General features: G+C 33.1%; 1 protein-coding gene across 1 annotated transcript in view; it reads left to right on the forward strand.

Annotated features, from left to right (window-relative positions):
- The window catches only part of ENPP1 (ectonucleotide pyrophosphatase/phosphodiesterase 1), a 110,762-nt gene that overhangs the window by 33,116 nt on the left and 62,009 nt on the right, over positions 1–15,637 (forward strand). Inside the window, exons 2-3 of the mRNA XM_001380368.4 lie at positions 9,090–9,162; positions 14,007–14,123. Coding sequence (XP_001380405.1) covers positions 9,090–9,162; positions 14,007–14,123 — 190 coding nt within the window. The remainder of the gene's footprint in view (positions 1–9,089; positions 9,163–14,006; positions 14,124–15,637) is intronic.

The following is a 15,637-nucleotide window of genomic DNA, read 5'->3' on the forward strand; positions in this document are numbered from 1 at the left end:
TGATTTATTTGTTATTTCATTCCCTATATTTAAGTCATTTATCCATTTTGAATTTTTCTTGGTATAGTGTGTGAGATATTGAACTAGACCTGATTTTTCCCATACTGTTTTCCATTTTTCCTAACAGTTTTTGTGAAATAGTGAGTCCTTGTCCAAAAAGCTAGGATCTTTGGGCTTATTAACACTAACTTGCTGAAGTCGTTTACTCCTAGTTTATTCCATTGATCTACCCTTCTTTCTCTTAGCCAGTACCATATTGTTTTGATAACCACTGCTTTATAGTACAGTTTAAGATCTGGTACTGCTCGACCCTGATGACTCCTATTTTTTTTTCCATTATTTCCCTTGATATTCTTGATCTTTTCTTCTTCCAGATGAACTTTGTTAATTTTTTTTTTTAATCCAAAAAAAGGTTTTTGGTAGTTTGATAAGTATGACACTGAATAAGTAAATTAATTTGGGCAGGATTGTCATTTTTATATTAGCTCATCCTACTCACGAGCAATTAATGTTTTTCAATTATTTAGATCCAATTTTAATTGTGTAACAAGTGTTTTGTAGTTGTGATCATATAATTTCTGTGCTTGTCTTGGTAGATATTTTATTTTATATTGTCTAGAGTGATTTTAAATGGAGTTTCTCTACCTCCTGCTGCTGAGTTTTTTTTTAAACATAGAAATGCTGAGGATTTATGTGGGTTTATTTTGTACACTGCAACTTTGCTAAAGTTTTTAATTATTTCCACTAGCCTTTTAGTTGATTTCCTAGTATTCTTTAAATAAACCATCATATCATCTGCAAAGAGTGATAGTTTAGTTTCCTTATTGCCTCCTTTAATTCCTTCAATTTCTTTTTCTTCTCTAATTGCTACTGCTAGCATTCCTAGTACAATATAAATAATAGATGTGATAATGGCCATCCTTGCTTCACTCTTGATCTTATTGGGAAGACTTTTAACTTGTTGCCATTGCAGATGATACTTGCTGATGGTTTTAGATATATGCCATTTATTATTTTGAGGAAGGGCCCTTCTATTCCTATACTTTCTAGTGTTTTCAATAGGAATGGGTATTATATTTTGTCAAAGGCATTTTATTCATCTATTGAGATAAATAGGTGATTTCTGTTGGTTTGAGTATTGTTCTGGTCATTTAGGTGGATGGGTTTCCTAATATTAAATCATCCTTGCATTCCTTGTGTAAATCCCACCTTGTCATAATGAATAATCCTTATGATAACTTACTGACATTCTTTTCCTAGTATTTTGTTTAATATTTTTGCATCTATGTTCATTAAGGAGATTGGTCTAGAATTTTCTTTCTCTGTTTTTGGTCTGCCTGGATTCACAGTTAGTACCATATTTGTCTCATAAAAAAGAATTTGGTAAGATTCCTTCTTTGCTTATTTCTTCAAATAATTTGTATAGTATTAGTATTAGTTGTTTTTTAAATGTTTGTTAGAATTCACTTGTGAATTCAGCTGGCCCTGGGGATTTTTTCTTAGGAAGTTTCTCGATGACTTGTTCAATTTCTTTTTCTAGGATGGGATTATTTAAATATTCTATTTCCTCTTATGTTAATGTAGGCAATTTATATTTTTGTAAATATTCACCCATTTCACTTAGATTGTCATATTTGTTGCCATGTAATTAGGTAAAATACTTCTTAATAATTATCTTAATTTCCTCTTCATTAGAGTGAGATCACTGTTTTCATCTTTGATACTGTTAATTTGATTTTCTTTTTTTTAAAATTAGATTAATCAGTACTTTTTCATTTGTTGTTTTTAAAATATCAGTACCTAGTCTAATTTATTAGTTCAATAGTTCTTTTACTTTAATTTTATTAATTTCTCCTTTAATTTTTAGTATTTCCAATTTAGTTTTTATCTGGGGATTTTAAATTTGTTCTTTTCCTAATTTTTTTAAGTTGTAAGCCCAATTCATTGATCTCCTCCTTCTCCATTTTGTTGATATAGGCACTCAGAGATAGAAATTTCCCCCTTAGTACTGCTTTGGCTGTATCCCATAGATTTTGATATGTTATCTCCTCATTGTCATTCTCTTTCATGAAGATCATAATTGTTTCTATGATTTCTGTTTTGACCCACCAGTTTTGAAGAATTAGATTATTTAGTTTCCAATTAATTTTAAATCTGCCTTTCCATGGATCCTTGTTAATTATAATTTTTATTGCATTATTATTTGAAAACATTGCATTTTATATTTCTGCTTTTCTGCATTTGTTTGCAATATATTTATGCCCTAGTACATGGTCGATCTTTGTATATATAACATGTACTTCTCAAAAGAAGGTGTATTCCTTTTTATCCCCATTCAATTTTCTCCAGATATCTACTAACTCTATTTTTTCCAACATTTCATTCATTTCCCTTACTTCTTTCTTATTTATTTTTTGGTTTTATTTATCAAGTTCTGAAAGGGGAAAGTTAAGATTCCCCACTAGTATGGCCTTACTATCTATTTCCTCCTTAAATTAATTTAATTTTTCCTATAGAAATCTAGATGCTATACCATTTGGTGCATAAATTTTTAGTAATGATATTACTTCATTGTTTATAGTATCTTTTAGCAAAATGTTATTTCCTTCCTTATCTCTTTTAATCAGATTAATTTCTACTTTGGCTTTGTCTAGTATCATAATTGCTATTCCTGCTTTTTTTTTTTTACTTTAGATGATGCATAATAAATTCTGCTCCAGCCTTTTACCTTGAATCTGTGTGTGCCACACTGCCTCAAATGTGTTTCTTGTAAATAACATATAGTAGCATTCTGATTTTTAATCCACTCTGCTATCCACTTCTATTTAATGAATGTGTTCATCCCATTCACATTCAGTGTTATGATTACTTACTCTGTATTGCCCTACATACTATTATCCCCTTCAGATCCTGCTCTATTCCCTTTCTCTATGTTCCTTCTCACCATTATTTTGCTTTTTGTTACCCCTCCTCCTTACTTCCCCCTCTCTCCAATTACCTCCCTATCCCCTTGTCTTATTCCTCTTCTACTTCTCTGTGGGGTAAGATAGAATTCTATACCTGAGTATACTTGTTTTCCCCTCTTTGAACCAATTAAGAAGAGAGTAAAGTTTAAGCATTGCTCATCATCAGTCTTAGATAATGATTTTCCACACCTCTTTATGTTATATAATTTTCCTGTAAGGGCTAGAAATGTAAGGGGTTAGTATGAAAGGTTGGACTGGATTATTTAGCAGTAGGGTTGCCAGGAATTTAGTCAAATTCCAAAGAGATTTGTTTTAACAATTTATTTATAAAATATGGAAAGAATGAATGTAAGAAAATCAGAGAGAGGATAGGGTAAGATATCTAGCCTACACCCTAAGTATTTTGCTCTGACCCCTGACTCAACCCAGGTGGGGCTGATTAGCTTTTAGCTGGAGAGGCTTCAGTCTTGAGCTGAGAACTTGGGGATGCAGGAAGCCTCTCTCAAGAAGGTAGGTTTCTCCTGAGGCTTGGCCCGTCAGAAAATCCAGGAAAGGAGTAAGCCTTTTTCATTCACCCCATGTGATAGGTCTAAGTTTTGAAGAGCAATCTGAGGTGTTAATTTGGAGCTCTTCCAAGGTCAAGTTGAAGATGAAAGACCTAAAGACCTTTCACAGGAAGTTCTTGGCATTTTTAAAGATCATTCCTTTTTGTCACTTCCTGTGACTTCCTTCCATTTTATATGTACAAATTATAGCTGAGGTTTTGCTTAGGACTGTCCAAGCGGCATTCAGTTGACTCTGATTTGTAACCCACTATTGCACACATGGTCACAGACCTCCCTCACTCAAGTATAAGTGGGGTGATATATGCTTCTGGTGATTAAATCTAAAAATGGGCAGGGGAGAGTTAATTTAATCTCTCCTTTTTCTTTTCTCTCAGTGCAACCTTCTCTTTTAGTCTTTGGTTTTTTTACAATAATTCATATGCATACACATAACATATATACATATCATTTAACATTATCACATATACATACACATCATCATAGATCATGTATTATTTCATCATAATCAGCTTACTTCTTCACCTTTCTGAATAAATTCCTTCTATCTTCTCTACTATTAAAAGTAATTTTTGAGAATTACAGAAATCATCTTTCCATGTAGACATTTAAACATTTTGACCTTAATGAGTCCCTTAAATTTTCTCTTTCTTGTTTACCTTTTTTGGTTTCCCTTGTGTCTCATGTTTGGACTTCAAAATGTTTGTTTATGTCTGGGTAATTCCTCAGGAATGCTTGGAAATCTTCTATCTTATTTTAGAATGACCATTTTTTCCCCTGAAAGAATATTCTCAATTTTGCTGGATAGGAGACTCTGGATAGTATACCCAAATATTTTGCCTTCCTGAATCTTGCATCATTTTCATTTCTTCTTGTATCATTTTCACTTCTCTACCACACTTTTCCTCTGCCTCTCTTAATTAGTTTTTGAAGTCTTTTTTGAGCTCTTCAAGATTTTGTGTCAAATCCATATTTTTCTTTTGGACTTTGAATGTGTTTCCTTTGTTTTCACTGTCCCCCTTCTGTGTCTGTACCCTGTTCTTTGTTGCCATAAAACTTCTTTTGAGATAGGTGCTTTTTATTGTTTCCTCATTTTTTCCCTACCTAATTATAGGAAGGATCTGTTTTCTGGGAAGTTGGGGTACCTGCTTATTCTCAGCTTATTTTCTGGATCTGAGGGCTGAGAGATCTGGTAATTCCCTCATCCTTCAATTGACTCTTGAGATGCTAATAGTTTAAGAACTTGCCTCAGGCTTGTGAATAAGCCTTTGATTTCTCTCTGAACTTGATCAGGTCAGGGGCAGATCAAATTCTAGCACCAGGCTATAGACTCAAGTTTTTGGTCTTGCTGTGTACTTGATCCAATCAGGCACACCTTTGATTGCTCTGTCTTGGATCTCTGCCCTGAGCTTTAGGCAGAAAGATCTATACTTAATGCTTAGTGCTTAGTGCTATCAGCAACCCCAGACTGTGTATTATGTCCTTATTCAAAGCCAAGACAGAAAATCCTACATGGGTCAGCCCACTTCAGCCCAGACTACCCTGGGGTAGGACAGTGGATTTTCCCACCAATTTGAAATTTCAAGGGTTGTAGGTTGGCTTGTACCACTGTTAGCCCAGGCAGGATCTCAGATTCTGAATGTTGGCTTGGGCTCAGGTTCCAAACCTGGGACAGCAGATGTAAGGTGTGGAAGGATGGCTTGGTCTTCCTTTCTTGCTATAGCCTTTTGATGTCTCTGCTTTCCTCTCACTCCATTTCCCCAAATGATCTCTGCCTACCTTTTGTGTTTTTCTTTTCTTGAAAGTTATTTCACTCTGTCTCCTTGTTGGTTCTTTCACTCCTGTATTCATTTTATGGCGATATTTTAATCTTAGTCAGATAGGAATCTTGTGACACAGAACAGCTCTGGTTCATGCCTCCATCTTGGCTCCACCTCTGGGCTATTTTTTATTGTTATTCTTCATGTTATTGAAACCACTGATTATATTTTTCTCCTGACACTGCATACTCTACCTTGCATACTTTTCTAAAAGTCCTATCATATTTCTCTAATTCCTTTCATTGACTGATTCTTACAATATAATAATTTCCAAAAATATTTATATTCCATATAAATGGAATCTTAGAACTCTCCAATTTAGCAGTATCTACTTTATTTCCAGTTTTTGCTGGCATTAAAAGTGTTGCTAGGAAATTTTTGGCACATGTAAGTTTTCTTTTTTCCTTTTGACCTTTTAGGGTAAGAAGCTCAGTCTTGGGAACATTGGGTCAGAGTGTATGAACAATTGAAAGATGTTTGTAAATTGTTTTAAGAATGAGTTGAACAATTTGCAGATCCATCAACAATATGCTAATGACCTATTTTCTCATAGACTCTAACACAGGCCAAAAAACCTCAGTGTTATTTAAACATGTATTTCTTTTCAAATGATTTTGATTATTTTTCTGTATGATGGCTGATAGTTTTCATTTTTTGTTTTAAGAAAGGTCACTTTCTTGGACTACTTAACTATCAAGGAACAGCTCTTGATATGCACATGTTGGTATGCAATATTTGCATATATTCCTTATGTATCTTATAAATAAGACTTTTATCAACTTTTTGATCAAAAGACGATTATTTTTCTGCTTATTTTGATTTTCTTTTCCATATAAAAGTTTTTTAATATTATGCAATTGAAACTGGTTATTTGATCTTTTATAATCTGGCCTCAAGACACTTCTTAGTTGTGTGATCCTGGACAAATCATTGCCTAGTCCTTACTGTATTTATGTCGTGGAACTAATTGCACAGTATTGATTCTAAGATGGAAAGCAAGGGTTTGAAAAAAAAAAAAGGAATTCTATCCCAAAACATAGAACTGAAATTTTACTTGCTTCTACCTTTTTTGTAATGAAAAAATGCTATGACTTGACACATGTATATGTTATATTCTCTTTTAAAATAAGTAAATTCAAGTAACATATTTCATACATTAAAAAAGTTATTTCTCTATAATCATTTCAATTTTTTCATTCATTAAAAAGAAGGCACAGAATCATAAAAATCCAGGGTATGTCTATATTTGTGTTCTATAATATTGGTATTTATTGTTCAGGGAGGGGTAGTAAATCTGGTATGGAGGGCTTGTCGTGCCCTTCTAGGGCAGCTCTCCAGCCTCTGACCCTCACCTGACACCCAACTCTCACTTGTGGCTCCCAGTAGCTGCTAGCATGCGGCAGCAGCCACACCCTGGGCAACGGCTTCGACAGGCCGGCTAAGCCTTGTGAGAGTAGCCATCGGGTCGTCGCGGACCCCTGGTGAACTAGGGCTTTGCTCACCCAGCATGTGAAGACTGCTTCGGCTGAACAGACGGAAGAAACCAATAAGAAGGTTCAATGGCTGAGATGGCGACACAGCAAGGCACTGTGGAGTGCTTAGGGCGTGTTGGAGCACAAAAGACAACACGGCCATCCAATGCAGCTGAGGAAGTCTCCAGATGTAATGACTTTTGGTGCCACTGGACCCAGGCTTCCAAAGCCGAGAGAGTGGGACAGTCTCTGTGCATCGACTTTTCCACTTAAATCTCCTTCACGTACAAGTGTCTTTGTGCACAAAAACGCACAAAGACAATAGTCATCCTCAGTTACCGAGAGACAACTACTATACTATATAAACAATTATTGTCCTAGAATGTTAGAGCTGGAAGAATGTTAGCTATGTCTAATCCAACTAACTCATTTAATGGATTAGAATAGCAAAGCATAGAAATTATATTTATTTTTTCTTACTATACATGTACCTTTGTAGCTTTTTAACTTTTGTACATTTTTACATTTTTTTACTAAATATTAATTTAAGTTACTTAAACTCTAGTATAAGTCTGAGAATGAGAACATAAATAAGAATTATTTTCCTTCAGCTGGTAATTAATGGTAACATAAAGGCTAATCACTGCAAGTTGAAATTCCTGAGAGATAAAATAGCTAATAGTAAATAGACAAGAATAAAGATTGTGGGTGTGTATTTATTTTTTGGCCATCATTCCATTGCTATTCCCTTCCAGTCATATCCTTTTTTCCTGGAAGTTTTATGTTTATTTGAGTAAAATAATGTGGAGGGAGGATAATTTTATTAAATAATATTGAGGCATAGTGGTGGAAAAGAAATAATACAACTTTTAACTTGGAAGGAATTTTGTTGATTCTTGTTATTAAGGCTTAAACTAGGGATCAACACATAGGTTTTTTCTTTATCTTTTTAAAATTTTTTTCTTTATTTTAAAAATATTTTTGCATCTTTACATGATTCATTTTCTTTCCCTCCCCTCTCCCCTCCTCTTCAGAGCTGATAAGCAATTCCAATGGGTTGTACAAATGTACTTGATACCTATTTCCATATTATTCATTTTTGCTATAGTACGATCTTTTAAAGACAAAACTCCAAATCATATACCAATATATACAAGTGATAAGATATAAGTTATTTGTTTTTCTTTTGTGTTTCCACTCCCATAGTTCTTTCTCTCCATGTGGATAGCATTCTTCTCGAGTCCTTTTTCTTAAGTCCTTCAGGAATGTCAACAGATAGGTGTTTGTCTAATGCTCTTAAAAAAAAGGAAAAAATTGTTAAAATACTAATGTTTAAAAATTAAAAGTCACTAGAATAATAAATTTCCCTTTCTCCTCAAAGGAATTTGTCTCAATTATTGTATTATAGTTGAATTAATTTTACATTATGAAATATGAAGTTGATTGAGTCACATTTTGTGCATCCTGTCCTAATACTAAAATTTCTAATTAGAGCTCTAGGTTAAATTTCCTTATTTTAGAGATTAGAAAATGGGACCCAGAGAGACCATACTAAATAATGTGGCTATTTAGAAGCAGAGATTGAAGTTAGTTCAATTCTATTTCCTGGCTTTAAGTTCAGTGCTCTAGCCATCATATTCTTACATTGAATTATTTTGTCTTGCTTTTTATTTAAGGGTTCAAAAGAATAAAATGGATGCATAACATCCATCAATTAACATTCATTTATTAAGTGACTGTAACTATGGTGTCAGCTGCTGAAGATGGATAGAAAAAAAAGTACCTCCTCTAAAGTCCATGTATCTATAATTATCAATCCTACAATGTTTTCCATAATTTTAATTAGGGTTCTAGTTAGACAAACTCTAAATTCTATTAAATATAGTAAATAGATTTTGTTTTTTTTCATCACTTGAAAACTTACTAGTATTACCTACTTGATGTGGCATAGAATATTTAAGTAATATAAGAGAAACAACATGACATTGGGGCTAATAAGGTATCAGGAAAGTAATAGGATGTCAGTTGTTGTTAGGAAGACTTGAATCAAGTCCCACCCCTGACAGATACTAGCTGTACAATCCTGAGGAAGGTCAATTAACTATTTATCATATGATACAAATGGCAGAACAGTTGCTAAAGGGAGTTAATAGGGAAAGTTTCCTTCCCAATTCTCCAACAAATAGAAGCAATGAAATCCCTGGGCTGTTTGAAAAAATAAAAAAAAATGTTTTGGGGAAAATATAATGGTCTTTTCTTTTTAAATAGGTTCTGTCTGTCTGCATGTTAACAACAATCCTTGGATGTATATTTGGATTGAAACCAAGTTGTTCCAGAGAAGGTAATCATAATAGTATATAAAAATATCATGTTATTCTAATTCCATAGAGTAGATATTGCTTGATATAATTCTAATAAGATGTACAAAGAAGCCTTATATTTAATTTATCCTTATTTCTGGAGCTCCTAACCATGTATGCTCTTTTATAAATTTTTTAACATCAACTTTTTTTTTTGGTCAACATTTGAATCTAGAATAGGGAATGGAGAAATTTTTAAAGTGAGAACTATGGATAACAGAGGTGCCAACAACATTGTTCCTTTAGATGCTAGGCTTTCATTTAATCCAACAGTTCCTTAGATTTACTGTTTTAGAATTTCTCCTAGGTATATCATTGACTATTTTCTGTATCTTCTGGGTATAAATATTGGGCTTTGATGATTTCTGCTGCCATGGAATCTTCTGCGAGCCAGCATGAATTTTTAAAAAGTTCAATAGGTTTGAGATGAAAAAACTTGGTTTGTTTTCTTGAATCGGCCACTTGTTAGTCATATGACTTTAGGGATATCATTTAATTGTACTCATCTTCAGTTTCCTTTTCTGCAAAATGGAGACAATAGTATTGAATTACCAATCTCCAACCATTGTGAGGATGCGATATAATGATGTATGTGTAAGACTTTGCAAGGAATAAAACACTATATAAATATAATCTATGATTATTTCTGGAGTCTGCTAGCATTCTGTCATTGTATACAGTTTCCATTTTAATGCATAGATTTTGTTCAGATGTTTTGCTATTGTAAAATCCTTGTTGAGCCTCTTCCCCACAACTTCCACTCACACTGTCATGCTGGATTCTGAGAGGCAATTGTTACCCCTCAGGTTGTTGCACTTGTAATGCATGCCCAAACTGGTGTGCTTCTCATTAATTAGCAGCAGAACTCAATGAGTTCTCATCAGAGGCCTTTACTCAAATGACTTAGTGAGCACAGTTGGTATACAAACTTTCTTCAAAAGCCTGGGGTATAATTTCCCCCAAAATACGCATAACATTCATGGGACTAGTGGCCTCAAAATGCAGTAATAATAAGGCTATTGCTATTCAATAGTAATACAATTATTACTCTTATAATAGCAATAGAGAATATTGGGACAAGGGAGTAACTTAGAACTCCTGGTGCTAGAAATCCTTTTTCCCTTTATAAAGTCTTTACATAGCTCACTGTGGGTTTGCCATTTCTGCTGATGGGTGTAGAACTAGGCTGGTTTTAAAGATCTAGTCTTTTCTTGAGTTCACATCTGGCACTTCTTACCATGAGAATTCATACAAATTATTTACTATCTGTCATCAGATGTCATATTCTTTGACTATCTTTGCTTTAAAAATTTTTTGGGTTACTTTTTTGTTCATTTTTATATATAATATGCAACATAAGAGTAGTATAGTATATATGATTTGTTATAATTATGCAATAAGGTATAACAAATATGCATCTCTAAGAGAAATAAATTCTCACATTAGCTACATCCAAAAATCTGTCTTATTCTCCCCCCTTCTCTCCCATCTCTACTTGCTCCTCAGTATGGCAGGCAATATAATGCACACACATGAATGTACACATGTACATACATATATATATCATATATGTGTATACATGTCTTCTGATGTTCAATGGAACTTTCCATGAGCCAGCATGATATGATGAAAAGTTCAATAGGTTTGATATGGAAAGACTTGGATTGTTTTTTTTTTTAATCTACCATTTTTTAGCCATATGACTTATCTATACCATATAATGTATATCTCCCTGTTTGTCATATTGTGAAACAAGACATATTTCTTACAATAGATAATAACTCATGGAGGAAGTAAAGTGAAGAATGATATATTTCAATCTGCATTTGGACTCAGATTGTTCTTTCTATAGCCATAGATATCCTTTTACATCTTGATTATCTGTTCTTATCCACATGCCTTCTCTGTGCCTCTCGGCTCCTGGCTAAATGCATTGTCTCCCACTGGTCTAGTTTTTCCAGTAACCTGGCCAGAGGAGTGTCGGGAAGGGTATAATCCTCCTCCCCTTTGGTATTCACTCTCCCACTCTCTTTTGCTCTGGTATAGGTAAAAGGATCTGTTTCCACAAAGAGCTCCTAAATCTGAAAATTTCCACCACTGAACAGCCAACTCTTAAATGACTTGCTGGTTTCATATGTAGTCTGAGGGGTATTCTCTTAAGTGGGTATAAAATCTCTCCTGTGTCTTCATCCATTAACCAAAACGGTATAATCCCCTCTTATTTATTAAGGACTTATTCATACATTGCTGTGGGGTTATTGGAATATTCCTTAACACCTAGTTTGCAGTTTGTAATTATATTCTGGTTTTTCTGTGATTATATTAGTTAAGACAGGGAAGGTGGGTCCTTTCTTATGCCATGTTTCTTTAAAATTAGAAAGGGCAGAATTCACAGTGGGAAAATTATACATGGAAATATATTAGGTACATGCAAAACTCTAATATTTGAGTTAATGACAACATTAATCTTTCAGCTTAGAAAAACAGTGTAGATATTTCTTTTCCTCAGGAATAATAGATGATTTTCCTAGGATGCTTTATGAGTTTAAAGAATAGGACAAGTTATTAGACAACTTTTTTCCTTCTTACTAAATTTTTCCAATACTATAGGACTAAGAATCATGTCTAGTTGTTCTTTGAGATTCCTGTTAACCTCAAGTGGAGTCATTTTTCAAGATACCTTAAAAATTTCTCCAGAAGAGATATTTTGGAATTAACACTGTATTTTAAAACCTTCACAATATAACAATGATCTCAGTCAGAAATTTCCTTCAAAATAAATTAAAGTATGGTATATACTAAGTAACTTACATTTAGAATCTTTCTATCAAAAGTCAATATCTGACTACAAAATAAAAAGAGTAATATTTATAATTACTCTTTCAAAGAAAAATAGTTACTCGCTTCTTGGTTAAGAGAACAAAATATTCATGCCCTGCTAAAATAATAAAACAAATATCATCCTTCATTTATATTCATTCTTTGTTTTGTCAAACGCTTGTGATGTACTCTGCCAAAGTCTTGTGTAAATTCAATGTGTGGGTGTGCATGTCCCTGTTCTACCTAATTACATCCCACACCATTAATTTTTCTTGTGGAATTGCTATACTTCTGCCTATTTTTTCCATTTTTTTGGATAGCACAGACTCATAGTCTGGGTTCCAGTCTTCTAAATCCTCCACAATGCCTGCATTACTACTTGAAGTTTCCCTGTGTCAAATTCTGCTGCACTATTAATCTCAAGTAGGATTTTTTTCATATTTACTTTCAAAATCTCATCAGGTTGGATATTTCATTAGCATCTGAAATTTTATTTTAGCAAGTAAGGAATAGGCATGTAGTTTTTGGATGCCTGTTCACAATATGACATTTATATTGATTTTAGAACCAGTTCTAAAAACAAATCGGTAGCATTGTACATTATAAAACAAATCTTTTATAAAATTGCTTGATTAATGATAGACTTTAAGGAACTTTATCAAGTTAATAACGGTAATTCTTAAAAAAATGTAATTCTTGGGTTAAGAAAATTTCTGGTCTTAGAAATGGAAAGTCTGTACTTTTTTGTGACTCCATACTTTGGTTGAATTTCCAAATTCAACAAACAAAAAAGCAAAGCTGCTTCTTAGTCTCATCCTAACTGGCCTGTTGAGATGCTGCTGAGTATAGTAAATAAAGGGCTGTCTTTGGCATCAGGATAACTTGGGCTTATGCCCCAAGCAGCTCCTTAAGACTGTAAATTAAAGGGGAGTTGTCAAAGTACATTAGTAGAAAATGTTTCCACATGGGAAGTTACTTATGCTGATGAAATTGCTAGTCCTGATCCCACATAGCTTCATACCCCAAAGTTAATAGAGTGAAAATTTCTTTGCAATGACTTGGGGGTTTAGAAGTGAATTATGGGCACAAGCTTCTTGATTATTCATCTATACAGTGCTGACAATTTTTCTCTCATTTGAACTGTTATAGCACCTCATATAACCCTTAGCAAAGTCTCTGGCATATCCAAGGAATTTAATAAATGCTAATTGACTTTATTTATTTTTAAAACCATTACCTTTTATTTTAGAATGAAAACTATGTATTGGTTTCAATGTAGAAGAGTAGTAAGGGCTAGGTAATAGGGGTTAATTAACTTGCCCAGGGCCATACAACTAGTAGTGTCTGAGGTCATATTTGAACCCTGTACCTCCCATCTCTAGTCCTGGCTCTCAATACACTAAGCCACCTAGCTGCCCTTTGGCTTTAAACTTTTTCAAAACTTTTCTATATCTTTGCTTTGTTTTAGTCTTACCTTAACCTTGTTAAAAGGGTAGAGTAAGTAATTATGTCTAGTTGGGTTTGTTTAAGTCTATAAAATAAGTGGCCCTAGGAGAAATTCTTCATTTCCTGGCCCTTGTCCAAATGTTTCAGCTTCCACAATTTCATGCAAGTTAGGACAGAATATGCTGTTACCAGAACCTTCCCCCAGCACTGAAGATTTTATTTAGACCTTTGTTCTATTTTCTTCTCCATTTTGTAAAACATTGAATCTCAATAGGTCTTGTATGTAAGGACTATGTTTCTTCAAATTTTCCTTTTTAGTTAGCAAGAGGTTATAATATAACCTTGTAAAGATAATTGCATTAACAAGGAAATATGATTATGTTTATGATATAGGTATTAATATACTGTGGTTATTAAATATTATGACATACTACTGATGCTATCTAAACTAAGATTTGAATCTACTGTTTTTCTGTTACTTCATAATTTGGGTTAAAAAGTTGTAGTTCAGTTTATTGTTATATATTCCTTAGAAGCATCTAATTCTTTAATATTTCAGTCAAAAGCTGTAAGGGTCGCTGTTTTGAGAGGACATTTGGGAACTGTCGCTGTGATGTCGCCTGTGTTGAACTTGGAAACTGCTGTCTAGATTACCACGAAACATGTATAGAACCAGGTAAAGAAATGTGTGAAAATTGAAAAAAAAAACCAAGGCATTGAATATGTGAAATTGAAAGGGGGTAGAAAAGGGAAAGGGATTAACAAAAATTGTGTATAAAAGATACAAGCCACCCTAGAATTTTATTACAGAATTTGTTCTGGTAAAATATTAATGGTGATATTGTCACATCTTAAAAGAGATTTAATGGACTTAAGATACAAATGAGGTATAGATTCTCAGACATGACCAAAATATTGATTTCCCTGAAACATATATAGAGGCTCAATTCCTATTAATAATGAATCCCAAGAATTAATCATATTATTCAAACTTATCCCACAAAATTTAACTACTCTAGAACCAATTACCATATATTACATAATTATAGCTTTGAATAAGTACAAATTTAAATATTAGTCACCTCTTTAGGGGATTTTTTTAAATTCAAATTAATAGGGATCTAGCTATTAGTAGAAAGTAATAGTAAGTGAGTAAAAACAGATATGGAGAAAAAATCAGAAATCTAGAATTTTGATTAAATAAAATTTAAATAAAAACTAAGAAATGTACAGAAGAATCAAAAATGGAAAACAGAAATGAATTAATTGTCACATACCTATTACCTACATGTCCATATTTAGCAATTAAAGAAAAGCTACATAACAAAAATTTGTTTTCTCATATATTCTTCTTTCTACCTTTTTATGTATTGAAAAAAATTTAGTTTTAAATTCACAAAAAAATAATAAAAAGATCAAAGGCACAATCACATTCTGTCTACAGGGACTAAGGTAGAAAATGACCTTTTTCTTTTTTTAAAGGTAGAAACATGCATTAGCTTTAAGCTAACAGGTCAGCTTTTAAAATCCCACGTTATTTAGATATAAAAGAAATATCCACAGACCATTTAGGATCTAATACTTTTTTTTCATTAGGTACTTGATAGAATTAGGAGTGTGTATTACTAGATACATTTTTCTCTGAACTTTGCATTTGAGTTTGGTTCTTAGGGTCTGTATGAAGCATTAATCCTTTAATTATCCTTTTCCTAATCATTCTAGAGCTTATTAAAACATGAATTTTTGGAAACATGCCTAATCTTAATCTTTAAATATGTCATTAGAGCAAGAGAATTTTTCCCAATCAGAAGTGGTATTCATTACATGCTTTACAGATTTCATGCTTTAATCATTCACTGGCTCCATAATCTTGTTGACATGGGTGTTCCCTCCACTTGAACAGATCACAAGCTATGCATACTCTCACTGTGTACAATTATTTTTGTCCACAATTTTGCATAAATCCTCCATAAGGAATTACCAAATATTCTTATTCCCTATAATATTTTATGGATGCCACTATAACAATTAGGATGATATTGCCAACTCTCACTACATTGTAGAAACAGTTTTCTAGTCCTGCATATCCTGTAAATGCCTTTTTTTGCCAATTATTACATGCATGTTATTAATAATGGGCTGGAACATGCTTAGACACAGAATGCATCTAGGTACTGCAGTGGATAGAAT

The sequence above is a fragment of the Monodelphis domestica genome, chromosome 2, assembly GCF_027887165.1.
Source record: "Monodelphis domestica isolate mMonDom1 chromosome 2, mMonDom1.pri, whole genome shotgun sequence".
Lineage (NCBI taxonomy): Eukaryota > Metazoa > Chordata > Mammalia > Didelphimorphia > Didelphidae > Monodelphis > Monodelphis domestica.